The sequence below is a fragment of the Scophthalmus maximus genome, chromosome 1 (assembly GCF_022379125.1).
Source record: "Scophthalmus maximus strain ysfricsl-2021 chromosome 1, ASM2237912v1, whole genome shotgun sequence".
NCBI lineage: Eukaryota > Metazoa > Chordata > Actinopteri > Pleuronectiformes > Scophthalmidae > Scophthalmus > Scophthalmus maximus.
The window spans coordinates 3,729,784-3,750,165 of NC_061515.1; the positions used below are offsets into that span (position 1 = coordinate 3,729,784).

At 47.5% G+C, this 20,382-nt stretch overlaps 1 protein-coding gene and 2 long non-coding RNA genes across 3 annotated transcripts; 2 read left to right on the plus strand and 1 right to left on the minus strand.

Annotated features, from left to right (window-relative positions):
* On the minus strand, nt 1-20,121 carry LOC118299376. The gene is made up of 3 exons (XR_004789843.2): nt 19,913-20,121; nt 19,364-19,430; nt 1-703 (listed from the first exon to the last, which is right to left on the minus strand). It is a non-coding gene; the product is annotated as an uncharacterized LOC118299376 (long non-coding RNA).
* On the plus strand, nt 710-3,123 carry tent5aa (terminal nucleotidyltransferase 5Aa). The gene is made up of 2 exons (XM_035622967.2): nt 710-1,898; nt 2,330-3,123. Exons 1-2 carry the CDS (start codon nt 1,452-1,454, stop codon nt 3,107-3,109), a joined length of 1,227 nt encoding a protein of 408 aa, XP_035478860.2. The 5' UTR covers nt 710-1,451; the 3' UTR covers nt 3,110-3,123.
* LOC118299367 lies at nt 12,088-19,922 on the plus strand. The gene is made up of 3 exons (XR_007030746.1): nt 12,088-12,197; nt 16,642-16,689; nt 16,788-19,922. It is a non-coding gene; the product is annotated as an uncharacterized LOC118299367 (long non-coding RNA).
* Nucleotides 20,122-20,382: the final 261 nt, after the last annotated feature.

The following is a 20,382-nucleotide window of genomic DNA, read 5'->3' on the forward strand; positions in this document are numbered from 1 at the left end:
GGTGTTTTTGGAAAACTTGCAGAGGTTTGCAGGACCCCTGACCTGGAGGTGACAGGTTGGTCCAACAGGCTTCTGAGCTTGTCTTACCCCTGTCTGGTTTAAAACAGCAAGAGTCACAGTCTCTGCCCTCTGACGTGTCTGAGCTGGTGCACGTTTAATGTTTATGATGTATTTTTTTATTTTATTTTGTTCAACACCTGCACCGGCCCACAGAGGGCGACATGCCAACGTGCAGTGAGAGGAGTGGACCGTGCACATCAGTTCAACTTTAGATATTATGGTGAATTGTTTTTGTTATTATCACTTTTTTTTCTCCAAATCTTTTTCAATTGTTTCTTGACTCATACAATTGTTATAAGAACCACAGGGGATATCTTGGCTGCATGAAATCAGGCAGCAACACATTTTGAGCAGGAGTTATTCCATGGAGTGATATTGATTTTCATATATTTATGACACTTCAGATTTAAACCATTGCATAACAGCGGTCATGGAGCTATATAGATATAGATATAGATATAGATGTATCTCTATATACACATAGGGCAGAGTGTTAGCGGTGTGATGGTGTTGAGCAGCAGCCTGTCGGAGGGGGGCGGGGTGAAGCGCAGGCACAGCTGACATCTTCAGACTTCCACAGACCTGACTCCTTTTGCAGAAGGCTTGTGAAGGGTCAAGTTGGCAGGAGGCGACCTCCACACAACTGGGTGAAAAAGGGGAAGAAGAAAAAACAAACAAATTAGAGTCAGGGAAAGCAACATGGATTCCTGAGCGCGCATGGTTACATGGAGGAGAATTAAAAAAAAAAAATACGTAGAAACTGCGCGTAAAAGGAAATCCGCAAGATTCGTGTGAGAGAAGGGGGCTGGTCGTCGGGGAGGAGGACTGTACCAAACGACTCGAGGAGCAAGCAGCGTTCATGCAAATTCGTGAAATCATAGGCGTTCCCTGTGGGCGATGGATGGAGTCGCGGGCGGAAAAACAAACCCCCTCCTGGATGATGATGATGATGATCAGCGACCTTCAAAGGGCGCGATGCGCAGCGCACGACGAGCATTGACGAGCGGCGCCGGCACCGATGTTCTCCAGGAGCTCCGAGACGCAGAGGGAGGAAAGTTAGAAGGGCTCGTGTTTTTCTCTCCAGTCGACGAGCGGCTGCACCGCTGCTGCGCCACTGGATCTCCAAGCGCCGTTACGCACCGCCACGACTGTCACTCCCTGCCTCGGCTGACCGATTACTTTGCTTTTGATTTGATTTTTTTTTTTTTTTACTAGGGACAGAGTAAATCCACAGAGACGTTTTCCAATACTGAGAAGATACTGATGTGGACGAGGTTAAAGTCGCCTCCACTTTGTAGAACTTGTGCGTAAAAGACGACACGACACCCCAAAGAACATTTTTTCAAAAACATTTTTTATATCTCAACCTGTGGACGTTTCCTCGCACCGCCATGTCCGAGGACGACAGCAGCTCCACCTCCAGCTGCAGCAGCAGCAGCAGCTGCTCCGTGTCCGACGCGGAGGGGAGCAACGCCAGCGTGCTCAGCTGGGAGCAAGTGCAGCGGCTCGACGCCATCCTGACGGAGACCATCCCGATCCACGGCCGCGGCAACTTCCCCACGCTGCAGATGCAGCCGCGGCAGATCGTCAAGGTGGTGCGCAGTCGGATGGAGGAGAAGCACATCCACGTGCGCGACGTGCGCCTGAACGGCTCCGCGGCGAGCCACATCCTGCACGAGGACAGCGGCCTGGGCTTCAAGGACCTCGACCTCATATTCTGCGCGGACATGAAGGGCGAGAGCGAATTCCAGACGGTGAAGGACATAGTGTTGGACTGTCTGCTGGACTTTTTACCCGACTGCGTGAATAAGGAGAAAATTAGCCCGTTGACGTTAAAGGTAAATGCTGCCCTCAACCCTCTTTTTTTTCTGTGATGAGGTCTGATATGCATTCGCGCCATTGCGTCTTATCGAACCATTACGCGCAGATTATTGCGCAATTAGATCAGTCCAGTGATAGTAAAAGGTTGGTTCTCCGGAGTTAAGAGGATTGAGCTAATCCAATTTGGAAGGGATCCTGAGCCCAGCCACCCAGATCCCGTATCCCGTATCCGAGTAGGTCTGTGGTCTTACATATTGGGTCAGTAACACATCTATATCTATGGATACAACTAAATTGTTATTGAACGTAAAACCTAGTTGCAGAATATAAAATCAGGCATGTGTATGCCTCTCATAAATCGGTTATTGTACCTTTAAGACTGTCTACCTAACGTCTGCGCTCTCCCTCTCTTCCCCTGCTTCATATTGTCGCCTCACACACATAAAAGGAAGCCTACGTGCAGAAGATGGTGAAGGTGTGCAACGACTCCGACCGCTGGAGCCTCATCTCCCTCTCCAACAACCGGGGCAAGAACGTGGAGCTGAAGTTCGTGGACTCCCTCCGGCGGCAGTTCGAGTTCAGCGTGGACTCCTTCCAGATCCGGCTGGACTCCCTGCTGCTGTTCTACGAGTGCTCCGAGAACCCCATGGCCGAGACCTTCCACCCCACCATCGTGGGCGAGAGCGTGTACGGCGACTTCGGCGAGGCCCTGGACCACCTGCGGCACAAGGTCATCTGCACCCGCAACCCGGAGGAGATCCGGGGCGGCGGCCTGCTCAAGTACTGTCACCTGCTGGTGAGGGGCTTCCGGGCCGCCTCCGAGACGGAGATGAAGTCCCTGCAGCGCTACATGTGCTCGCGGTTCTTCATCGACTTCCCCGACATCGGCGAGCAGCAGCGCAAGCTGGAGTCGTACCTGCAGAACCACTTTGTGGGCCTGGAGGACCGCAAGTACGACTACCTGATGACCCTGCACGGCGTGGTCAACGAGAGCACGGTGTGTCTGATGGGCCACGAGAGGCGGCAGACCTTGGGGCTCATCGCCATGCTGGCCGTGCGAGTGCTCGCCGAGCAGAACGTCATCCCCAACGTGGCGAACGTCACTTGCTACTATCAACCCGCCCCCTATGTGGCAGACGGCAACTTCAGTAACTACTACATAGCACAGGTACAGCCAGTGTTCGCCTGCCAGCAGCCTGCGTACTCCACCTGGCTGCCCTGTAACTGAGACAGCCCCCGGGGTGGTGGGTGGGGGGGGGGGAGGTGGAGGAGGTGGAGGAGGAGGAGGGAGAGAGTGTGTGATTTGTTTGAACAGGATCAAGCGGCAGGGTCACCGCCTCCAAACCTGCCCGGCGTTTGACACCTGACAGAAAAGAAAAAAAAGAGGAAATCGTTCTTTTTAAATGTTTTGCATCAAAGCTTGTGTTTTTGTTCATACGTTGAGTATGAATGCTGAAGTCCAGCGGGGCTTTTCAAGTCCCCCGTTTGTATTCCAATGTGAATATCTCACCTATGTTTTATTTTTAAATTCTTTTGGGAAACACCAGCGTCGCCGGAAACCTGGCCCAGGCCACAACTAGGTTGGAGGAAAAGACTCCTTTTTGAGCAGCTTGGAGAAAAAGGCCAAAAAATATGTGGGGTTTTTTTTAAAATGCGAGCAGCAGAACTGTCGGATCCAAATCTGTCCCGAACGGATTCGCCAGCACGTTCCAGCGGCCGCGTCGACGTCCTGAAGTCGACAGCTGCTCCGGCCCAGTTTCCAGGGGTGTTTCTCCGTGCCCAGCACACACACACACACACACACACACACACACACACACACACACACACACACACACACACACAAGCACCCTACAGACTCTCGCTTCACTTCGGATGAACTATGAGATGAGATGCTGTCAAATTAGTTTGGATAACAAACCGGCTTCTCCGTCTCGCATTTGGATATGATCATGGTTGTTTACAGACCAAAGAGGTTTTTTTCTGTTTTTTTTTTAAGTGTTTCTAACAGTAAATCCAATTTTGATGTTGGGGGGGGGGGACAACAATATATGAATCTGTGTCTATTTGTATAAGTGAACATACGCGTGTTATATATATATATAAGTGCCTATTGCCTCTCAGTGGGCTGAGACAACGATGAGCAGGCCGTATGATTTGTGAACTAGCCCCACTCCGGTCGCAGTCGGGCACATGAGACAACAGCAGCCCCCGAGGCCTGTGAATGTATACGTCAAGTGTTCGTGTCCGACCGGACGCAGACGAGCGTCTGCGTGGTCGTTTCCAGTAAAGTACAGTAGCAGTCGATGTTTGCAATTTTTTGACGCTTTTCGTTTGCGAGATTCCCATTTTCACACTAAATGATCCCAAATTAACAATTACTGTCATTGTTTAGCTGCTCCCCCCCCCCCCCCCCCCCCCCCCCAGATCATCAGCAACACAGGGAAGTTTCTCTCACACTCACAATATTTCCTGTACATTTTGTACAGCGGTGCTTCTCTTTTTTTGTCATCTGACGAAGAAGAAAACTTCTCAAGATGACAGATGAGCGACAGAGAGAGGGGGGGGGGGGGGGGGGGGGGGGCTGCATTCAGAGTCTGACAGAGAGCGGCTGTGTGTGTGTGTGTGTGTGTGTGCGTGCGCGTTCCCTTCGCTTCCTCTTATTTGCTGTAGCACCCTGGCAGGGAATTCCTCGGCTGCTGCTGAAGGGCTTGAACTCGAGCCGGGGTTCTTGGAGGGATTCAGAAAAGTGAATTCCCCCCCCCCCCCCCCCCCCCCCCCCCCCCCCCCCCCCCCCCCCCCCCCGCCCTTCGCTTGGTAGCCCCTTAAAGCTTAATGAGACACTTGTTGATGTCGTACAGACAAAGATACTGTGTCTGTAGAAGACAAGGAGGAAAGAGAGACAGGGGAGGGAATAGAGGAGGGGGGGGGGGGGGGGGGGGGGGGGGGTGAGGAGGAGGGGGGGGGGGGGTGAGTCTGGGGAGTTGGGTGCAGCTGGTGATGGGGTTTATCTCTCGAGGGCGTCACTGTACAAACCGTCTCTGTTGAGCTCGGATTGCAACCCAGTGCAGCTCGTCACCGACACATCCCGCTATCGGCATCTGCTCTGTTCTTTTTACAAAAACGGAAAATGAAATCGCATTCACACCAGCTCGACACCAGAGTGACTGCAAAGTTGCAACTTGTATCTCATCCCTGATGTTGCTTACAATGGAGTCTAATAATGGGTTTTCATGCTTCAATCCACACTCATAAAAAAACCAGTGTATATATATATATATATATACATATATATATCTATATGTGATTACACGCCACAGCTTTGCCAACACACTTAATCTTTGCAAACTGCACCCGCAGCCTTCCCAAATGGCGAGAACCGGCCGTGAAGATTTTTACGTTTTTTTTTTCTCTCGGCGGCTGCGACCGGCACCGGGAGAAGTTCTCTGCAGCAAAAAAAAAGAGAAAAAAAGACAGCTTTTCTTTTTCTTTTTCGTTTTCCTCCGTCTCGCATAATTCCGGTAATCCATATGTGCTCTGTCCAGTTGTTTCCTCGGCTCAGAGACCGTCCACACCGACGGTGTATCCTCTGGGATTGTGCCGGCAGCGTTCTTGTCACTCCAGACTCAGTGAAGACTGAACGAGCTCCGGTCCGCCTGTCCGTTAGCGACCGCGCCTCTCGGGTTAGAGATTGTGGGTTTGACCGCGTTGTCTTGTACGTGTCGTCTCAGATGTATTTTTCTTCTTCTTCTCATGCAGTCTTTTACAAATCACTCTTTGACAAAAAAAGAAAGAAAGAAAAAGATCCTTGTCTTGTATGTATATTTTTTATGATTGTTATTTTTATAAATGTATGGAGACGCCGCAGACACGTCGCGGTGCTTGTGGATCTGTGATTGGGCTTCAGAGGATACGTTCTCGATAGCTTTTTTTGCTATAATCATGTCGTGTGTCCAATGGGTCAAAAGGTCAAAGATGTTTTCACCAATAAAATATCTGAAAACCAGATTTGCGATTGTCTCTCGTCATTCGCCCGGGTCTAAATCAGGTTTACTGCTCCGGACAGGAACCTTCCGCCCGTTTGTCATTTGACTTTAGATTGTTTTTTTTGGGGGGGGGAGATGTCTTTACACTGATGCAAGCCGTTCAGTGGCTTTTCACATGGGTCGCCCCCCCCCCCCCCCGTGGCCCGCCGGGCCCCAGCCAGAAACCCCCCGTCCAGAACTGTCCCGCTGCAGCCAGAGAGCCGTTGTTGAATGTGAGGGGGATTTGCATTCACCCAAAAAAGAGACTTTCATGCTTTTGTACGGTGAATATCTTTGCCCCGCTCATCAAATTCTCTGTTAACAGACCCCAACCCCCCCCCCAAACACACAGACAGCAATGCATGTAATCAGCACTGAGGCCTGCAGGGTTCAACTGTCTCATGGTTGTCAGGGGGCCTGCAATAAAAAAAACTCACCACAACAACAGAGCCTCCTCTGTCCCGAGTGCAGAGGGGACGTGGAGAGGAAGATGCCGAGAGTGCGCAGGAGATTCACGCTTTCGCATGAGCGCATTTGCGGCTCATTAATCCGAGCCATGAAGGGGAATGACTGACAGGTCGAGGTTAAGACGGTGACGTACAGTACAGACACGTACGGCCACAGTATTTGTCGAGTGCATTCTGATGGTTAGATCAATCGCATATTTCATGTTTTATGTCTTTTTCATCCCTGATATGAATGAAAACTAAGCATAAAGGACAAGTTGACTATTTCACGATTTCTGCCTTAGAACAATATTAGAGGTTCCTGATTCAAAGGGAGTTTGGCCCTCTCGGCTGTCGCCAAGCGTTCGCCAGCGCCGACTTACACCGACATCCCTTTTTGGAAAAGGAATCGGTTCGTGGCTCGCACGGAAGCGACGGCAGGAAGCGACCGCTGCAACCAGCGACACTCGTGTGCACGAGGAGATAAGAGAAATTGGCACGCGACCTTTACAATCTTCACATCATGACTATGACTGCAACACAGCTCCGACACTCGCCCGGCGAACGAACCCAGACCAATTCCGGGAGCTCATCTACATTTTTGTTTCTCTCAGCCAGAAGACGGTCTGGATCTCCTCCACTGGGAGGCTGTTGACACTATCGCGTCGCTCGGCAGACGTCACGTGATTCGTCTGCGTCCGTCGGTGACGCGAAACCGAGAAGGTCCCAGACTAATACGCGTTCGAGTATCAGTCCGGCTACGTCCGAGGATACTCTGATACAGATATGTGAAAGTAAAGCTAACTTCTGGTCTGTCGGACATTGTTTCAGAGGAAAGAAATGTCTTTATAATTGTGATTTAGCTCCGATCCCTAAGTGGTGGCGCAGAGCGTAACGCCGCTGAAAAGCTTCTCAAGGGCGAAGTCTCTCAGATGCTGATGTTGCCTGTTATCTGTAATCGTGGGCAATAATCTGCGACAGAGGCGAACTCCTCCTCCGTCTCAGGTGACAGTATGTCGGTGTTGTGTTTACAGCTCGTTGCGCCGGCGCAAAGTGGCGTCTTTGAATGCCAGAACAGGAGCTTCTCTTTAGTCCATCATATTCAGTCTCTGAGGGCCACACCTCTGCGTTCATCTCAATGTACGACCCGCTGCTATAGTCTCACTCTTAACTTTAAAGCCGGGCTTTACTCAATCCCTCCCTAAGAAGCCTTCTCATTTGGGGTTTTCGCTCTAAAGGGGGTGAGATTGGTGTAACAACAGAGCCGAGGGTCCTGTAAATCTCTGCTCCTTAACTCGGCGTGCGGCATCAAACCAAATGGCCCGCCTAATTTGAGGGAGCTTTCACTTTAAAGTTTAAAGAGTGAGTTATATGAAAGACCGAGTAGCGAGTTGGCAGGAGGGCGACAGCTGACGCCGACCGCGGAGGGAATTCACACAGCGAGTGCCAGCGGAACGTCTTCATAATTACCTGTTTACCTTTGAATAAGAGCTGAGGCGCTCGCCGTTCATCCTCCGGCTCCTCGTCCCTCACATGCTCTGTAATGGCTTTTCCACTGCAAGGGTTGGAGAGTGGCCGGGCTTCTTGGGATTTCTGTCCCCCCCCCCCAGCCCCCACCCCCCACCCCACCCTCCTCCCTCCCCCTTCCCTGTTGCTGTGAAGAAACTTTTTCCAGATGAAAGTTTCTTGGTGGAATAAGCGAGAACCCTTTTGGAGAAGGGGTGGCTCGACCCAACTGGCTGCCGGGGTCGGTCCGGTTACGACACCGGGCCAGACTGGCGGTGGGGAGACGGCGACCGCGGCCGAGCCAACGTGCTGCTTCAATTAACTGCGAGGCTTTACGTCTCCGACATCCCCCGTAAATAGGAACCTTTTCCATTCTTTTCCTCTTAGTGGAGGAGTGTGGGATAACACTGAGCAGACAGCGAGAGAGCAGAACCCCCCCCCCCCCCCCCCGGCTTGTAAACAAATTCCAGAGGGGTGAGCTTGAACAAGCAGTAAGGAACCCATTCATCACGCGAGATAACAGCCGTGGGGGACTTTCACTATGCCATGAGATGGAGTGAAAGTCAGCTGCAGGTCACAGACAGCTGGATCAACAGCACACCGCTGCTTCTTAATGACAGCGGCATCGTCGGAGTCAAACATCGGGGCCTCGGCTCACAAACACCGAGCCCCTAGACGACGACCTGCCTCGCACACGCTCCTCGCCTCGGCTGCTCGGCCTCACGCGAAGGGGGCAACCATTTTAAAATGTTATGGCTGCCAACATACAATCAAACATTCATATTTAAAATACGAATATGAAATAATAATATTAAGGTTCCCCCGCCGCACCTCCCTTCAAAGGAAAGGGGAATGACTTCCAATTTCCTGATTCAGTCGCATTCACTTACATGCTGACTGTCAATTTGGAATTCTGAAGAACAGTTAAATTAATAATTACGACCAAACTCACCACATTGAAGACTTTTAAAAAAAAAATTTTAGGCTGAAGGATTTGGAGTTCTACTTGTTAACAATAACACATCAGTCTGAATGGATATGTAACATTTATAAAGCAGAAATTGCTGTTTCAGTTGCTTTTGCACGAATTTCAAAGCACACATTTTTGGAATTAAAATCAAAAATCAAAATTTAAAAGACACAAATATTTCCCCTTAAGATATTAGCCTCATTCAGTTGTTTCAAATCTAGCCGTGGCATCCTTCATTCACCCGCTTTAACCGTATTTGCTCATTTTCTTTCAGGCTGTGAAATCAAATCAAAGCCAAAATGATCATCAGTAGAAAAACTGCCCCCGGTCAAATTAAAGCTGCAATAATCATGTTTTAAATGAACAATGGGTCAAATCCCTGTGATGTTATTGCTCACAGTGACAAACATTTGCCCAACTCTGCAGTTTGTTAGCGCCACAGAGCACTTTAGCATCTTTCATATCATCGTTTTAGTATTCCTGCCAACAACTTTGTGGTTTTGCTTTTTGTGGGGACCAAACTGATTTATATGAGGGTACGTATTGGATTTAGATTTGGCATGAACACAATTCTTACATTATGCAAATGTTGCTCTGTGTCTCAGTCTCAGTCACTCTTAAAGCTGCAGTGTGTAATTTTTGTACTTTTCTGGCGGCATGTCAAGTTGGTGGTAAAGTTGCAAACCGCAACCAACTGAGCAGCCGACAGGGGACACTTTATGGTGACGCCCCGCTGATTCCACTTCCGGTTTCCGACAGAGTCTGAAAATTCAACGCGAATGCGACGTATTCTGGAACCGTTTTTGTGCAACAACCGTAGCAAACTTAGTAAACATGGAGACTCACACGGAGGTCGGGTCCACCTCGTGTAACTATATTTAACTCATTCAGAGTTGACGAAAAACATTGTGATCATACAGATATGAACACATAGTTATGGACAATATAGTCAATTTCTGTGAATAAGTTCCTCTAAATATTACACACTGCAGCTTTAAACATACAAAAAAATAAGTGCACAAACAGAATCGAGCCACAGTACAGGTGGACAGCTTTACTTTGTAGTCAACACCATTTCAAACGAAGGTCCAACTTGGGTGGTAACATTTCAGCCCCTTTGAACAATTCAAAAGTAGGCCACGAGGAAAAGCCTAATTACAGAAAATGTGAAGTTACTTCCTTCAGAGTGTCGGTTACTGAGCAACGGTGGACAATAATGACGTCCAGTGCAATATCAGTTTCCCCATGTGTTGTGGCGACAGATTGTGACAATGCGATGTTTACCAGAAGATGTGGGGCAAATTGTCAGCCGAGCTGGGAAAACGTCGGCGGGCGATAGGTGAGTCAAACAAAGGGTAACGCAAGACAACTCCGCCGGAGCGTTCCGACCTCTTCACGCCTGACCTCACGGGAAACAGAAAAGAAACCGGGCACCACGCACACAGAAGTCCGCGGCAGGTGGCGCTGGCCGGCGGCTGATGTCGCCGCTAATGTTTAAAGACTTCATGGACTCTGGCGAAGGTGCTGCCTCGTCCGACAGTATCAACGGGGAGGAGGTGCAGAGCTGAAACGACTGAAAGGAGCCGAGTGATTCGTGGATCCTCGACGAAGGCTCATAGGCGGGACGGGGGGGGGGGGGGGGGGGGGGGGGGGGGGGAGGGAAAAAAGATTGGAGGGCGTTCAGACACAAAGAGAAGCTGTTCACGAAAACGGTGTGTGTGCGTGTGTGTGTGTGTGTGTGTGAGAGAGAGAGAGAGAAGGTGAGGGAGCACATGGAGGGAAGGTGATCCTCTCGTCTGAGAGATTAATGTCATTGAGGTTAGCAGGTTTATCTTATATAAGTCTCAGAACCTGCAGGACAGATGAGCGTCCTCTGTACCTCAGCAACTGAGACAGACAGACAGATTGTGTGTGTGTGTGTGTGTGAGAGCAAGAGAGAGAGAGAGAGAGAGAGAGAGAGAGAGAGAGAGAGAGAGAGAGAGAGAGAGAGAGAAAGTCTAGTTTATTCAGTTTTGTGTATGTTTGATAAGCACTTTGTTTCTACACTTACTCACAAAATACAGCAATAGGAAACAACAGAGAAATACTGTATACTAACACATTATGATGCAATTTATTTTATTAAAAAACATTTACGTGAAACTGCTACATATTTGCAGATAATAGACTGGATATTCACAAATGTTTCAAAATGGTTTGACAGAAACATTCATAATTATTCCTCAAGTCCTCGTTTGTCTGATTTCAGTCATTTGGATCACGAAGCAGGAATAATAATTTGGTTATTGCAAAAATGTATGCATTCATTATATATATTTGTGATAGCTAATGATTATTATTTAAGATAACAAATAAAAAATATATTGGAAACAAAAATGGTGAGAATACTTCCTGTGATTATTTTATGATTATACCAAATTTGCTCTAGGCCCATCCTCCTGTCACCTTGGAAGGTGATGAAATGATGGGTATCATGTGAGAAGCACTTCCTAACATTTGCTACAATACAGTTGATAGTCTTGCAAATTAGCCTAATCCTGTACTGTATTATTCATAACAGAAGAGGCAACTTATACTGATTTGCCGTAGAAAAGTGTATTTGCCATAAATGTGCAGTGGAAGAGTTTGTAATTCCGTTAAGCCAACGAAAGATGCTGTGTAATGAGATCAGGTGTGTCTCAATTCTTCGCAGAAGACGGCTTTAAACTCCACAACCTCAAAGCGTTCTCATATTTCCATCTGTTTTTTGACTGTACGTCCACAGTGGGATGCGAGAGCAGGTGGCTGCAATTACACAGGTCCGTCCTTTATGACGCCTGCATATGTGTGGGACGGCCTACGTTGACCACCACTGACAAGGCATGGTGGTCAACGTGCTACAAGCGCTGCTACGAGTGAGCATGACGTTTCTCCACGCGCGCACAACCCGACGTGATAAACCTGCGCCCGTGTCAGCACAGGGCAGGGGATGGTGCACGGACAGGCGTGCACCTCCGCATCGCTGGAGGACCAGTGTTGGGTTTTACTGGAGCAGCAGAAACAGGACCTATCCTCTGACATATGAAGAGTGTGCAAACATGTGACTGTGATTTCTGCCTCTCATCTCGAGCCAGCTTGATGTGAGAAAACTGACTTGGGAGGGAGGGAGGGAGGGAGGGAGGAAGAGGAAGGGGGCGGGGGGCGGGGGATCTGCTTTGTGATTTGTGGTGTGAGAAGATGTGCTGCTGGCAGGGAACTGATTAACTTTCTTTTTTGTCTGCAGAAATACGACCTGTGGTTGTTACGCAAGCTGGTTGAATGGAGTCTCACCGAGCGCACGTGGACGACTCGTGGTGACGAGTGGGGAAATTGGGCAAAAAGGCTCGGAAGGTAGGCACAGCAGTACTTATTCCTTTTTCTAAAGTCTATTTTAGCTTTTGCCCCTTTGACTTTATTTGATCGAGCCAGGGGTTTAGGGGGAGGACAGGGTGTGGCAGGGGAGGGAGTGGGATACGGTAAATCGTCCAGCGCAGCCAGGAGTCCAGCCAGGAACCGGCTGCTCGAGGCTTATGTGCCAATGTAGGTACGTGTGCGAACCACTCCACTCTCAGATCGGCCCACGTTGTGCCTGTTGGCATTCTCACGTTCGTCAATTAATGCTTAGCCTGGCCGATGATGTCCTTGCTTGTTGGTGCCGAAACGAAAAGTCCAGGGATCATGCGAAATACTTACATCCTCTCGAGACTTTGAATATCTGTATCCATTCGTCACAAAGCTCTCACGGCGGATGACAACCTCATGGTCTCACTAGAGGAAAAGTCAGTCGTTCATCAGCGTAGGCGGGAATCAGCGATGGTATATCAGTTATTGTTGGGATGAGGTCTTCTTCAAGTTCAGGCTACACTGATCAATGTTTTAGTTTGGACAGGGGGGGTCATATGACTGTACATGAAAGTTACAAATAACTATCACACTGCGGTTATTCACGAAAGTCACTGGTAGAAGTTCATCCTGATGGAAGGAAATCCGTCCAAAAACCGAAAAAGCAATCCAGATCTTTCAGTCTGGAACAAAGCAGCGGATGCACAGGACTTCATCGCCTTCCATAGAGTCGTGGCACCAGAGCTTTTAGAGGTTGTTGACGTGGTCTCACCGAAGATCTTGAGATACGAGATGCTCAACTCCGCATATTTTCTTCCCTTTGTTCTTTCATGGTTCCTCTGGACATTAAACTGCAGGCCAAGAGAAGCCTTTTTTGACTGGCTGTCGCGATGGCTCATCATCATCATCATCCGGCTTGAAGTCAATGTCTTTCCCTCTCAACACATGGCAGCCCTGGCCCCAATGCCTCCCACTGCTCTGACTACACCAGCTGCTTTGTATGAATATACATTCTTTGGACCACTAAGAGTAGCCTTAAAATCTACATTTAGACTCTTGACTGTAAACGCGGAAATGCCGACATAAACCATTCCGTGTTCGTAATTCCAAAGATATTTCAGGCTTTTAAAGAAAACTCAATTTTTAATTGAATTCAGGTCAGTCAATCCGTTATCAGACTCACCACGATTTACTGTATTACACGGAGCACTGCAATTTCATTATCAGTCGGTATCAACGCTGGGCCTCAAAATTGCTTTGCATTCACAACAAGGGGCAAAAATATTATTGGATGGGATCCAATCAATTTGGAGTGTGTTTAAGCCGAGTCTGGGTAAAAACAATATTCTCCTCACAGGGAGGAATGAAACCATGTTTCCGAGTGGCTCATCGGTTGCTGAGGTAATAGGACCCAGATGGCAGAGCTGATATATAAAAGCCAGGTAATTTCATACAACTGCACGGTGGAAGGAAGTAGACACTCCTCCTTTGAATCGGAGCCGAACGGACGGCGGAGTTTACCCTGGTGTAAAAACCCCGACCCGAGATAAGGCGGTCCCGTGTCTCCCCAGTGACACGATCCTTGTAAACTTGTATTATTTCCTTAAAAAAGAAATTTCATTACTTTCCAATTAAATCTGATTGGCAGGCGGAGAGTCTTAGGATGTGAGGAGAAATGCAGAAAGATTGATTTTTCTTTTGAAGGTTTCACAATAAAACTTTCTGATTAGATTACAACTGTTAAATGCAATTCTTAGTTGGAGGCACACACACACACACACACACACACACACAGACACACACACACACACACACACACACACACACACACACACAGACACACACACTAGAATACTATATTATAATATAACAAGTATACTTTGTCATCAAGAATGCAAACAGAAGTTTAAATAACATCAGTTTTTAGCCCATTGATATGCAAATGCATGCAGAAAGGCATATATTCGAAATTCAATCTAAAGACTTCCATATGAGCATGTCAACACCTCAGTCTGAACTTGTTGCCAAGTGTTAAAGAGTTTCTGAGAAAAAGATGTTCCCTCCGTAATATGCAAATGTGCATATGTGTTCCCGTGGTGTATAAGCTAACCCAGATTCACATCTACATGCGGCAAAATGGCAAATCACCACACCAAAGAAATACACATGTTTTTCCTAACTGAGTGTCAGACGAGACGTGTGATTTGTTCATGTCGGTGTTTCGTAGGGGGTTTAGCTATTTGAGATTTAACGTTGAGCAACAAATGACTGTAATATAAAGATGGACAACAGGTCTCTACTTTCCATGCACCGTACAAAAAATGAGGCCAAAATATTTCGGATACGGGAGCTGCTATTGTGCGCTGGTGATGTAAGTCTACACCTAATCTGTTAACCCAGTTTTTGTAGCATCAAATAACTCATTCAAATCAAACTTATCAGAAACATGAACCCTTGAAGACACATCAGTGTGATAATCGTTCTTCGATCTTTGGTAAAGAATTATTTGGTGTGTAATTTGACTTTTTAATTTGGTCCATGTCCCATCGACTAACATGGAGGAGGCGGGGTTTATGACCTATACCGCAGCCAGGCACCAGGGGGCCATCACTATGTTTTGGCTTCACTTTTGGGAGCTCTCATGTTGTCCATCTCTACATACATATGACTGAAACTAGCTTTCCGGCGTGTAAAACAACCAAACTCTCTTTACACTTGATATAACTTGAGATGTGGGGTTTTCCATGGAATACAAACTTATGGTGTTTATGGTAAAATGAATGATTGCTGAAATGACTTTTTGCTGCTTTGGTCCCAGGGTTCTGATATCGTGCACGCTGGCTCACTATCACACTGTTGTCATGATTTAATGGAACACTTGGTGAGGACAGAGCCATTGTTAATGTTACTGGCAACACTTGTGCTTTTCTAAGTCCAGTCAAAATGTCTGCTGAAAAAAAAAGAAGACATTACATCCATTCTCTAATCTCAAATAAATATTTTTTCCCAAACATGTGAAAGAAAAAAACACGGCCACAATTCAGCGTTTAAGACTTTTGGACAATCTTTAGACAGTGTGCGCCGGACAGTGTCTCCATTGAAACAGGATAATAACGTATAATTTATTACACATTGACGTTGCATTTGTCCAAAATGTCATGCAAAGACTCAAAAAAGATTCACCCTGATAATTAGTTTGACTCCGCTTCCCTTCGTCTGAGTTCCGTCTAAGAGCCCCCCTCTCTATGCCGCTGAGCCTCAGTCGCTCACAGTCCTGTGCGAGACTGAGGCGGCATTGAGATCCGCCGGTTCGCCCTGTGGAGCCGCCGGCTCGGTTCACGGGGGTCAGTCTGAGGATGTGCACTGTTTGCATTGCGAGGCCGCGCTGCTGCCGGAGCGCGCCGTAGGGAACCTTTTAGAGCCCTCACCAGAAAAAGAACAGCATATTTGGACAGTCTGGGATCCCCCCCCTTATTTTTGCTTCTTTGCGTGCGTGGGACCTCATGACCAGCTAGACACACTGTATGTATGCGCTCAGTTGAGAGAGCCGGTGTTTCACTGCGTGTGATTCTTGACGCGCTCCCTAACTTCCTCATCCCTTCCTCGGAAGAGCACTTGTCTGGTCACAGGACAGTAATTCATTGTGTGACAGCTGTTTTCTTTTCTGCGAGCCTGCCCTGCTCCGATCCCGGGGTGTAATTCCACACATGGGGCCAGCTGGAGGTTTTTCTTGAAAAAAAAAGAAGAGAAAACGGCCCAGAGCCCAGTGCTCTGGAAAATCTGCCAGCAAATAGAAAACCAAAAGAGCATCACTGGACCCGAATCAACCCGACAACACACGTCTCCTCCAGTTCGTTTTTTGTCCAGAATGCATAAAAAACAATCTCCAGTGGACTCACAATCGAACTGGACCTCAGGTTCCATCATCGCTTGTACATTGGACGTCTCCGTAGACACCTGCTTCATTCTCTCCATGCAGAACTGCTGGCAAAGTGCGTATCGTGTCAACAGCACAATCACATCTATACACTTGTGACACACCCTGACTCTATCCTCATCCTTGGGTCACACACAAGGTCAGCTATGCCTTCCATCGAACCTTTACTGCAGGGTTATAAAAACTGCAATGACGATCGGTGGATCTGATATTTGTGTTTGCTAGATGTCTTCAATGTTACTCTGTAGATCACTGGCGACATGACCATTTGACATTGGCCCAGAGCGACACAGCCTGTAACAAACATGGCCGACTTTATATCATGAAGTTATTACACTGTCAAATGCTCTTATGACTCGTGAAGTGGTAGAGAGGAAGCGTTACTGACATGCCTCTCCAGGTTGCATGGAGGTGAACAAGCACAGGCTTGTGGAGAGCTCCTTGGTTTTTTTTACTGACTTTATGGACTTTGAGTATAATATTTACACGTTACATTTTGAACCTGCCTCCCGACAGGAACTCAAATAATCAGCCAACTTTCCTGACTTTCCCGCAGGACACTTTGTGAGTGAGTTGTAACGAGTTACATTAAATGCAGTAATTTCATTACAGTTTCCGATTCCATACTTTGACATATCGTCGGCTTGTTCTGTTTATACCAGGAAATGATGCAAGATGGTCGTTTGACAGCAGCCTGGCTCTCTACATTCAGTTGACCTATAGGCACAGTGGGCAGACTCCTGGTTGCCCCCTGTGTTCCTCGCTGGCTCGCTGACTCGACCCACGGGAACGTGTGTCCCACCGCGTCACCTCGTTTCATGAAGAGCTGGGGGGAGTGCGAACTGCACAGCTGAGGCTCAGGGAGCTCCACACCGTTGGACACCGGCCGCTTGTCAAACGACAATGTGGGATTTTCCATTTGTACGTCAAACACAAGGTTCGCCGAGCACAGGCTCCGGCCCCTTTGATGGAGCTGAGGTGAGCAACGAAAGTAGAATAAGAAGTCATTTTGTGGTACACTTAATATAATATTATATAACGGAAATTGTATGTATGTTTTCGAGTTTCCCCAACACAGCTCAGCAGTAAACCGTTTCCCGTAATAATATCCGGGCGGACCTTGAGATACGTTTACACGTGTCCTCAGAAAACCATAATTCCAGTCTTACATTGTTAAATATAATAAGACTGTCAAACAGCAGTAATGGTGTTTGACAGTGTTGTTACTATCAGAAATGTGATATCCTCGTTTCTAACCATGTGTTGGCACACAAACCAACCCAGCTTAGAAATGGAACTCAAATAAACCGGGACACTTTTGGCATTCCCACTCCCATGGGTTTCAAGCGATGGCACTGTACGGCCGAGGTCAGAGCGAGCCGAGGGACGAGCTGCAGGCCGCTGCGCTCCGAGTGCCAGGTCGCTCGATGAGTCATGAGCAGAACCCGTTTTACAACCATTCTCCCTTTCATTTCCTGTCTGGATGACCCAAACCTCTCTGGAGGGTAGCTTGTAATATAGCCCCGGCTTGGTTTGGACACCATCTCCGCCCTTCGTTTGTAGACAGGATGTTTAACCGGACCGCCGGGAGAGGTCACCTGGGGGGCTGGGGTTACTTTCCCCCCAGATGGTGCAACAACAACAGTGCGTTTGACTTGGTGAAGATAGTGATAAACACTGCTCACCATTACAGCATAATACTTATCACTGATCGAGCGTAAATCCTCATGAAAACAAACTTGGGGCGATTTTCATGGTTTCTCTGCGGACGAAGGATTACATGACCTCCTCTGTGGGTCAAGCTAAATTCTCTGGCCCCTGTCCGCCTTATAAAACATTGATCTGATCCACTCGGGGAGCAAAAACAAGCATTGAAAAAACTGATGTTTATCTCAGCTGTTGCGAAGCTCATATTTTGGAGATTGCAAGGTTTTCGGCCAAATGCGAGGTTGCGCAAAGTGCTTCGGTAACTTCCACGTCTTTTTTAGGTTTGACAGCAACAACGTGATTGGCCAATTGAGATCGATGTAGAATCGCATTGAGTTGTCTGAAACGCCGATAGTGCGTTTGTGTGTGCGAGAGAGAATTGTGAATATATGGGTCCCGATTAAACTCAAACATTGCAGAACCAAAAATATTATAATATAGTACAAGGCCGTAACAAATAAGATCAGACTAGTGATCGACACCTGTTCTTATTGTAAATTTGTTCTGACCCTTCGCCTCAAATCTTGACAATGCCTCCCTCCTTCTTCCTCTTCACACTTTTTGAAGATACGAGCTTGGAGTTCATTTGCCTTTTTAACGTGCTTGTCACCTCCTGTGTCTTTATGTCTCAGTGTCCTGTTTTCTAGTTGTAAACGACAAGCATATTTAGGGATGTAAAAGCCCAACTAGAGGGCCGCAGGGTCTGACGCCCCTAAATATATTGCTCTGTACATTTGCGGCCACCACAGTGAAGGAGTTATGCTTGAAAAGCCAACAAGTCGGGCACAGACGGAGACTTTAAAAGACGAGTGCTGCCAGGAGCTTCGTTTTAATGTTTTATTGGCACAGACTACCAATTTTCAACATACCTCTCTCCTCAAGCGCTCATTAAAGCTAAAATGACTCCAGTTAAAGGCTTATACACCACCGTATCGCAGCGGCTTCACGGTGAAAGCGCGGCTCCTGAAAGCCTTTCCTGTTTTTCCATGGGACACGTCTCCATGCACCGGCGATGGGGCAGCTACACAGCTACTGTATACTTACCTGGGATAACGATGACAGTAATTATCAGGTTTTTCCACCGTCATACCTGTGCCGGCGGAATCCCTGTCACACTGTACACACCTGCCCGAGCACAGGTAAGTACAACACCCTCCTGCGCTGCTGCAATTCTTCAGCTCAAATGATAGATGCTTCCACACCGTGAGCTGGAACTTTGGAAATGGATGACCAGTGGGTAGGGGAATGGTTTGACTGGAACTGGGAGAACGATGATTTGGTCCGTCTCTACACTGTGTTTAACCTTTTCAGTGTATGAATCAAATGGCCACATTTTGGCATGGCCATTGGGGTTGGGCAGCATTATAAGTATGATTCGAGGAATGGGTCCATATTTTGGGAGCTTAAGAGTTAAGATGATGGTGACACCTTTCTCACGTCTGAGAGCTAGTTGGTTATTAGCTTAGCTTGGTATAAGGATTGGAACTGATGGAACGAACAAGATACAATACGTTATTTGGACCACGCTTACCTCTGTTCCCCTTAGCTTCTGTAACGTACTGCAGTCGCTTCTTCACCATTGCTTTTGTCTGGTCTTTCTGGATAAAATGAAGCATGTCCTTAGGGTTACTGTCCATATTCTGAAATAATTTGCAATTAGCCTAAACAACAGTTACTTAAAAAGTTACCGTTGCCATGGAAATGATGGAACTAAACATCTTCATAACTTGGTTTCATCTTTTTCATGGTGTTCGCCAATAATCCCTTCGAATGTCATCTTCCCAAAAACTTCTCCATCATTCGGTTTCATTTATTCGTGTTTCTACCAATATGGAATTTCCAGTTTCACTTCTGCTTGCTGCTCATGGATGTATTTTTGATCTTTGGAATGGAGCCATGCTGGAGCGGTTTCCCCCTGCTTCCAGTCTTTAGGCTATGCTAAAATAAGCTAAGGTGCAGGAAAAAGCATCTGACTTGAAAAAAACATCTTTGCTAAAATTTGAAACTATACCTTTATAAAACTTGTTTTCTAAGTGTGATCACTCACAACAGCATCAAACAGCCAGTGTGTCAATTGTACCAGTTTTCAGATGAAGTCCCAGTTTCCGTGGTTTGTTTTGCCTGAGAACAGGCCTTTCCTCTCCTGTGCTTCATGAGGTCATTGTATCAGAGTTACAGTCCTGGCCCGGGGGTCAAAGGTCAGTCCAGTTCACGCTGAGGCCCCTCGTGTGACTGTTGCCTGTTTTTCTGGGATCCAGCAGTGCCGATCCTCCAGTGCTCACATGTTAACTATAATCTGGAAAGCAATAAATTGGTAGTAAATGGATATTAAAGAGGGAAAAGGGGGGAGTAAACAGGAAAAAAAGACACAGCCAGTGGTGTCTAAATATTGTCTGCTCGCGCCTCACCGAGAGCTAAACAAGAGGTTTTATCAGTTTTTCTCAGGTCTGTGATTTATTCTGGTGCTGTGACTTTCAGCCTCATAAATCAGTGCATGATCCAGCCTGGGGAGCGGGCTGCGGTGTGTACGGAGCATCTGCTCACATTGAT

Bases quoted from the DNA above. Each gene is read 5' to 3' on its own strand.
- tent5aa (XM_035622967.2), top strand. From the start codon at position 1,452: ATGTCCGAGGACGACAGCAGCTCCACCTCCAGCTGCAGCAGCAGCAGC. The intron at 1,899-2,329 runs GTAAATGCTGCC...CACACATAAAAG, and splicing joins TTAGCCCGTTGACGTTAAAG to GAAGCCTACGTGCAGAAGAT.